Below are 8764 nucleotides of genomic sequence, written 5' to 3' on the forward strand. Positions count from 1 at the left end.
TATGAGAGATAAACTGTTTTTAAGAACGTCAAGGCGTCGCGACTTATATAGTCACGCATGCGTGATTATGTCAAATGCCAAAGTAGCACCAAAGTGTTTCGATATCTGTGGCACCTGTGCAAATGCAACATTTTCATTCCACATATCCCGTCAGGATTTACATCCAAGATCATGCCAAACACCATTAAAGAAAGTCACGTTTGACGTTTTCATTTCAGACTTGGCTTTCAGGGGTCTGGATGTGTGTTCGGTGTTTGATTGACAGCAATAAAAGGGGGAAAAACAAGTCAAATGTTATATCAAATTGCGTTTGTTAGCCGGAGCGGGGCCATGCCTGACTGTCCCCACAGGGATTTGGGATAAATATACATGAGAGGTGCAGCTCCAGTCTTTCCATCTAATTTGCGAGCGAAGGTGTGTATGTTTGGCGGAACGATGAGCTGTGGATCTGTAATGGGGGCCGCCGTCCTAACAAGCTGCTTCTGAAGGCTTACGCCGGCGTAAATCCCACCGTCCCGCTCTCTTTACCTGTATCTCCTCCTGCCGTAAGCTTGCACACGTCTGTTCTTCTCATTTGTGAAACGCAGTTGTGTTTTACATGCTTTGCTCGCCCTGGAACCACATTAGGTTGCTACCAGTCGCTGCCCGAGTCTTTTTGACATTCGCTCATATTCACACAAAGCAGACCGAGAGTGTGTTGTTGGGTGTAAATTGGGTTCAGCTGTGGAGATTCAGAGTTGTGTTGGCACCAGAGCTGGGTAGATTACCTACAAATTGTAATCCATTACTGATTCTAAATTACATGACAAAAATTGTAGTTAGTAATGTAATCCATTACATTACATATTGTAGGTAATATAATCAGACTTCTTTTCGATTACTTTTATATCACTTTTGACCTAACTTGTTTATCACATTGATTAAAATAGGATAATCTTGTACCATATTGATATAAAAATACAAAGAGGAAGAAAATATATTCCATTCTTTGTTATTAACATTATGAAGTGAATTAAACATTACGTCAAGGTTTCCCTAACTGGGCTTCATAAAGGAACTGCAGGGGGTTTGTGAGTTTACTGAAAAGTTAATAATTAATTTAATCATAAAAATGTAAAATTCAAATAAATCCCTAACTAACTCACTAATAAACACTTTTAAGATCTGTCTGAAGAGGTGTGAAGCTTGTAAAGTCTATTATCCAACAGAATATTCTTCCTTAAGAAATCCAGATTTTCCAGTTAGAAAAACTGTTTATCGTAGTAATATTTTCATGTTTTTATTTCTAATTAACATACCATTTATTGCAATAAAACTCCTTTATGAACATCCATATTTAACTACACATTGTCATATAAAGCTTCCAATCAGTGAGTTAAATGTTAATTCAGAAACCATTCAGTGATTCTGATTCAATCTGATTCTTTTGAATCGATTCATTAAAAGGACTGGTTCATGAGAGTCATTTGTTTGTGAATCGTACCTCCTCCAGTCGGTGTAATAGAGGTTTCTGCCGTAAGACACGATGGCGAACGGATACTGAATCCCTTCGGTCAGTTTCCTCCTGAGACGAGAGAACGGATCGATACACTCCACCTGACGAGTTCCTGAAACAAACATTACTAGGATTCAACACAGAGAAAAACGCAATAGAAAACGCATGCTTCTGGCCTGATTGTGAATGATTCATCAGTGACGCTATTATAAATAAATCATAAATAAATCACTTAAAAATAAAAACAATCAAAATAGAACACTTACTAAAATGAATTAAATCTTAAAAATGTAATATTAAAACATAAATAATTTAAAAATAAAACACTTACTAAAAACTAATAAAATCATAAAAATTTACAATTAAAATAAATAAATAAATAATAAAAATAAAATTAGACATTTATTAAAAATTAAATAAAACATTTGGAATTAAAATAAATAGTTTAAAAAATAATCAAAATAAATCACTTACTAAAAATAATTAAATCACAAAAATGTACATTTAAAATGAATAAATCATTTTTAAAAAACTATCTAAATAAAACACTAAATTGAATTCAATTTATAAATATAAAATTAAAATAAATACGTAAATATAAAAATAGATAAAAAATAAAACACTAAAAATTAATTAAATAATAAAAATGTACGATTAAAATATTAAATAAATAAATAAAAACAATCAAAATAAAACACTAACTAAAAATTAATAATACCATAAAAAGGGTAACATTTATACAAACAAATCATATAAAAATAAATAAAAATAAAACACTAAAAATGAATAAAATCATAAAAATGTACGATAAAAAATATTAAATAAATAAATAAATAAAAACAATCAAAATAAAACACTAAAATTTATTAAATTTATAAATATAAAATTAAAATAAATACGTCAATATAAAAATAAATAAAAATAAAACAAAAAAAATTAATTAAATAATAAAAATGCACAATTAAAATATTAAATAAATAATTTAAAAATAAAAACAATCAAAATAAAACACTTGCTAAATATTAATAAATCCATAAAAAGGGTAACATTTAAATAAACAAATCATATAAAAATAAATAAAAATAAAACATATAAAAATAAATAATACATTCAAAGTAAAATGCTTCTATGCACTTCTTCTCTAGTGCTGTTATTATAAAGAAAGAGAATATCTTCATAATCTTTCAACAATAATAATTAAGCACCACATGATTCATGATGAATACATGTGAAGCTGACCTGCGTCCGCCCAGCAGAGCCGCCTGCTCTGGGGGTCAAAGGTCAAAGCGTTGGGCAGCCCCAGCCCTTCCTGCACCAGCACCGTCCTGTCGCTCCCGTCCAAACCGGAGCGCTCGATCTTGGGCCCGTCACGGTTCCAGTCGGACCAGAACAGGTATCTGGAGAACAGAGAGATGTGTGTCATACATGAGTGTGTGTTCTTCATAACGGCGTGACGAAACACACACGTACCCGAAGGCGGGGTCAGTGATGATTGGTCGCGGGTTGATGAGGTCATCGTCAAAGAGGACACGCCTCTGACTTCCGTCCAATCGGGACACCTCGATGCGGTCCAGTATGGAGTCGGTCCAGTACATGTTTCTGGACATGTGATCGATGGCGATTCCCTCAGGACTGCCCAGATCTGCTCACGGAAACAACATACAGTGGGTTTCCATGACGAGAGTCTGACACATTTTAAAAAACAAAACCAATGTTGCAAGGAAGTTTCCAGTGGACACAAACAGCACTTGGAAACTGAAGTGACAATCAGAAATGTGTGAAATAAAACATCAAAGGGAGAGGCATTCATGCAATATTTTTCATTTATCACAGGGTTTTCCGAACTGGGCTTCAAGAACGAGTTGGAAATTAATTAAAATTAATTAAATCATAAAAATGTCAAATTGAAATTAAAAAAAAAATTTAATAAATAAATAAATAAATAAATAACAAAAACACTTTAAAATGAAAAAAAAAATCAATAAAAATACTTACTAAAAATGAATAAAATCATAAAAAATTTTATAAAATAAATATTATTAAAATAAAAACAATCAAAATAAGACACTAATTAACAATTAATTAAACCATAAATAAGTGAGTGAGTGTTTGTGAGTGTGTGTGTGTGTGTGTCTGAGTGAGTGAGTGAGTGAGTGAGTGAGTGTTTGTCTCAATTTCACAAAATTGACCCTCATTACTGGTTTTGTGGTCCAGGGTCACATATGTGTGTGTTTTCTTCAGAGCGGCGTGATCAAACGCACACGTACCCGTAGGCGGGGTCAGCGACGATCGGTCGCGGGTTGATAAGGTCACTGTCAAAGACGAGGCGCCGCTGACTGCCGTCTAGTCTGGACACCTCGATGCGGTCCAGTATGGAGTCGGTCCAGTACATGTTTCTGGACATGTGATCGATGGCGATTCCTTCAGGGCTGCCCAGATCTGCTCACAGAAATATCCATAACTAGAGCTTGATATGTTTCAAAAAACAAAACAAATGTTGCAAAGAATTTTTTGAAGTAACATTTTGTCTGAATGTCATTACATTAAATAAACGATCAAAGCAGGTGGCATTTATTTAATATTTTTTATTTATCACAGGGTTTCCCAAGCTGGGGTTCATGAATGAGCTGATTGAAATCTAATAATTAATTGCTAAAAATTTATTAAATCATAAAAATTTAAAATTAAAATAAATCATTTTAAAAGAAAAACACTTCAAAGTAAAACACTTTAAAATAAAAAAACGATAAATTATAAAACAATAAAAAATTAAATAAAAACAATTTTTAAATAAAAACAATAAAAATAAGACACTAGTTAAAAATTAAACCATAAAAATGCGAAATTAAAATAAATACATAATTAAAAAGAACACAATCTAAATAAAACACTACAACAATTATATCATAAAAATGTTATACTATAATAAATAAATAATTTAAAAATAAAAACAATCACAATAAAAAGCTTACTACAAATAAATCATAAAAATATAATAAACCGACATCAGAGAACCGTGAATGTGCAAATGTGTTGTTAAATTATAGTTGTTGTTAGATTATTACGATAACTTAAAATCTCAGTAAACATAGCATTTCAGTAAATAACTAACAATCTAAATGGTAAATATTTTAGGTGAAAGGGGTTGAGGTGATGAAAGCGTCAGGGCATTCAGGTATTGTAGTGTGATTGTGAATCAGTATTAGAGAGTCGCTCACCTTTAGCGACGAGGACCGAGGTTTCTCCTCCCTGCAGCTTCGCTCTGCTGATGGAGGGCTGAGTGATTTCAGACCAGTAGATCATCTGCTCCACGCAGTCGAACGCCACCGCGATCACCACTTTACCCTGCAAACATGAGCGCAAACGCCACGGCTGAGAGAGCAACAGGTGCACGGCACAGCGATACAACAGAGAACGAACAACGGCCCACAAGTAATAATGAACAAAAATATATAACTTCACACTCACACTTTATTTGCAGGAAAAAGTCATTTTTATGCTCGTTTGTTTATATTTTAACACAATGGCAGCTACCATGGCTACTTTCATTGCAAAAATTGTTAAAATGTAGATAGATAAATAAATAAATAATACAAAATAAATAAATATTTTAAAAATTAAAAAGGTTAAAATGAAGAAAATATTAATTAATTAATAATTAATTTAAAACAGTAAAAATGTTGCTAAATATATTAATTAATTAACTAACTAACCAACAAAGGTTAAACTAGCATGAATGAATGAATGAATCATTTTAAAAATAAAAAAGGATAAAATGTAGCAAAATGTAAATAAATAATAAAAAAATAAAAAAGGTTCAAATGTAGCAAGATATAAAAAAATGAACAATTTTAATAAATAATTTAAGGTTCAAATGTACCAATTTTTTTTTTATATATAAAAAAGGATTATCAAAAAGCTTATTTTTGATTACAAATTGAAAGCTAAATCTGGCCTCACTTCATTTAAGATCCTTTCATATGAATCCACTGAACAGTAAACTTAAAAGCATGACAGTCCGTTCAAATATGCTTCAAAGATACTGATTTTTGGAGCAAAATAAGGAGCCAATAAGAGGGTCTTTGATTTTTCATGCATGTTTTTCAGTGTGCATGAAGTGTTTCTCTGCTGCGGCTGCGTGAGCGACTCTGGAGAATCTCAAACATCCCACAGCCGCTTCAGAAAACCCTCTCCTGTGTGCTAGTGTCCTGCTGGACTCATGACTGCAGGTCGTGTCTGTCGGTGGTCACCACAGCAGTAAAGTGAGGTTTTGTCATATTTCAGTGCAGATTTGACAGTTTCTGGATCCATTTAGAAACAATTTAGCATCATATTGAGGCTCCAAGAAACTAAAATCAATTTTCTTCAACAGTACATCTATTGTTTTAGCTTTTCAAACCCAACAAACGTCTGTCTGTCAAACATATTGATGTTTGTGCATCTTTATTTACAGAAAATGACACTTGCTTTCATATTATGTGTGCAATTTAAGCGTGACTTCAAAATATTAATTAATTAATTAATTAAAAAGGCTAAAATGTAGCAAAATATAAATAAATTAATTAATTAATTAATTAATCAATACTTTTTTTAATTTAAAAGGTTAAAATGTAGCAAAATATAAATGAATAAATAAATCAATTAATTATTTAAAAAAATTTAAAAGGCTAAAATGTAGCAAAATATAAATAAATAATAGTAAAAATTTAAAGAAAATGTAGCAAAATATAAATAAATAAATTAATTAATTAATTAATCAATAATTTTTCAAATTTAAAAGGTTAAAATGTAGCAACATATAAATGAATAAATTAATTAATTAATTAATCAATAATTTTTTTAATTTAAAAGGTTAAAATGTAGCAAAATATAAATGAATAAATAAATTAATTAATTAATCAATAATTTTTTTAATTTAAAAGGTTCAAATGTAGCAAAATATAAATAATAGTAAAAATTAAAAGGTTAAAATGTAGCAAAATATAAATGAATAAATACATGAATTAATTAATCAATCATTTTTACAATTTTAAAGGTTAAAATGTAGCAAAATATAAATGAAAAAATAAATGAATTATAAATAATTTATTAATCTTACAAACTAAAAATGTTAAAATGTAGCAAAATTTAAATAAATAAATGTAAACATTAAAAAAAGGTTAAAATCTAGCAAAATCTAAGTACATAAATATTTTTAAAATGAAAAAAGGTCTAAATGTAGCAAAATCTAAATAAATAAATCATTGTAAAAATTAAACGAGGTTAAAATGTGGCAAAATATAAATAAATAAATAAATTAATTAATTAATTAATCAATAATTTTTTTAATTTAAAAGGTTAAAATAAATAAACACATGTAAAAAGTAAAAAATGTTAAAATGTAGCAAAATATAAATGAAAAAATAAATGAATTATAAATAATTTATTAATAATCTTAAAAATTAAAAATGTTAAAATGTAGTAAAATTTAAATAAATAAATGTAAACATTAAAAAAGGTTAAAATCTTGCAAAATCTAAGTACATAAATAAATAAATATCTGTAAAAATGAAAAAAGGTCTAAATGTAGCAAACTCTAAATAAATAAATAATTGGAAAAATTAAACAAGGTTAAAATGTAGCAAAATATAAATGAAAATAAATAAATAAAAATTAATTAATTAATTCAAAAAGGTTAAAAGTATAAAAATAAATGAATGCATAAATATATAAAATATCAATCACATATATGTTTTGGGGCCATTATGTGCGTCTAATATTCTCACAGAAGCACGTTTGCTGAACTCACAGGTTCGTGCAGAACGGTCTTCGCCTCGTCTTGCATCATCCGGTTGCCGTCCAGCGGGATGTGGTCGATCCTGCCGCTTTGAGTGAATAAGAGGTTTGCTCCAGGAGTCAGAGGACTGATGTCGGCTCTGGGGGTGGGGCCAATGAGGGGCGGAGCCACATTGTGATCAAGACCTATGGAAAGAGGGAGGGGCTTGCTGGCATTAACGCTCGTATTACATTAAATATCTGAGTATGATCTTTATGGTGCGGGTTAAATTGGGTTCAATATAATTCACCAAAAATCACACTATGAAAAAAAAAATAGTAAGTAAATAATTAAATCAAAAAGGTTATATTAAAATAAATAATTTAAAAATCTAAATAAAACAAAAATAAATACAAATAAAAATGCATTAAATTATATGTAAAATATGTCAAATTAAATCATTCAAAAATGTAAATAAAAAATGTAAATAAAACATTTATTACAAATTCATTACATCATAAAAATGTAAAATTAAAACATAAGAAAAAAAGATAAAAACTAATTTTATTTTAGGTCAAAAGGGTTCGGCTGACAAAAAAATGTGGAAACCTGATCTAATACAACAACATTCAGGCATTTTAGTGTGACTTATGTGAAAAACAAACACAAACAAATCTGTTAAAACCAAACCTTTAACATCATTAGTTCTCACACACTACAAAAAATTTAAATAAATATTAAAACCTATGATTTTTTTTCTGAAATTTCACAAGTTGCATATTTTATAAACAGTATTGTAACTATTTAAAAAAAAAATTTAACACATAAAAAAAAAGCATGGAAAAGCACATAATCTTTGTGCTTTCCTGAAGCTCAGACTGCAAATGCATGGCGCTCGCAACGCCAAAATTATGGGTAAACTGTACGCCATCAATGCAGTGTACGTTACTACGGGTAAAGCATCTGCCAAATGCATGAATGCAAACACTATTAGAGGGTTTGACAGAACATGTTTTCCATGCAGCTGAAATATCCAGGTCAAACTGACCCACAAACATCATAGTTGTAATATAAATACTATTGCATGACACATCGAAACTTTGCATGCATGCTCATGACTCTAAGCCACAAAATATCCAAATAAAAACCATAGGTTAATCAGTGTTTCCAAAGGAGCCGCTCTCTGCTCTTACACATGGGTCTGCTGCTCGGTTGGGCTCTGGATCCGGGAAGCTCCTGTCCGGACGAGTCGACGCACCAGCACTGAGCCACGCTGGCGTGACACTGCAGGGGTTCGTAAGCACCGTAAGCGTCACAGCTGGGCACGTACTGACCGACGGCCGGACGCGGACGGAAGAAGAAGAATCCAGCCGAGGAAGAGGACGAGGCCTGGGCTGCTTCTCTGTGACGCTCACACGCCGTCTGCTCACGATCTGCAGTGGACAGACAGACGATGAAAAATCAATCATTCTATTGCTCTTTTGCAATAACAGACAAGACAAAACCAGTCTTAA

General features: G+C 30.8%; 1 protein-coding gene across 1 annotated transcript in view; it reads right to left on the reverse strand.

Moving 5' to 3' along the window:
* The window catches only part of LOC107740077 (nidogen-1-like), a 51047-nt gene that overhangs the window by 3703 nt on the left and 38580 nt on the right, over nucleotides 1-8764 (reverse strand). The window contains exons 12-17 of the mRNA XM_016552356.1: nucleotides 8444-8683; nucleotides 7284-7456; nucleotides 4714-4840; nucleotides 2966-3137; nucleotides 2735-2892; nucleotides 1484-1607 (exon numbers count right to left, since the gene is read on the reverse strand). Of these exons, the coding sequence (XP_016407842.1) occupies nucleotides 1484-1607; nucleotides 2735-2892; nucleotides 2966-3137; nucleotides 4714-4840; nucleotides 7284-7456; nucleotides 8444-8683 (994 nt within the window). The remainder of the gene's footprint in view (nucleotides 1-1483; nucleotides 1608-2734; nucleotides 2893-2965; nucleotides 3138-4713; nucleotides 4841-7283; nucleotides 7457-8443; nucleotides 8684-8764) is intronic.

The sequence above is a fragment of the Sinocyclocheilus rhinocerous genome, unplaced genomic scaffold (assembly GCF_001515625.1).
Source record: "Sinocyclocheilus rhinocerous isolate Xijiao unplaced genomic scaffold, SAMN03320098_v1.1 scaffold1186, whole genome shotgun sequence".
Taxonomy (NCBI): domain Eukaryota; kingdom Metazoa; phylum Chordata; class Actinopteri; order Cypriniformes; family Cyprinidae; genus Sinocyclocheilus; species Sinocyclocheilus rhinocerous.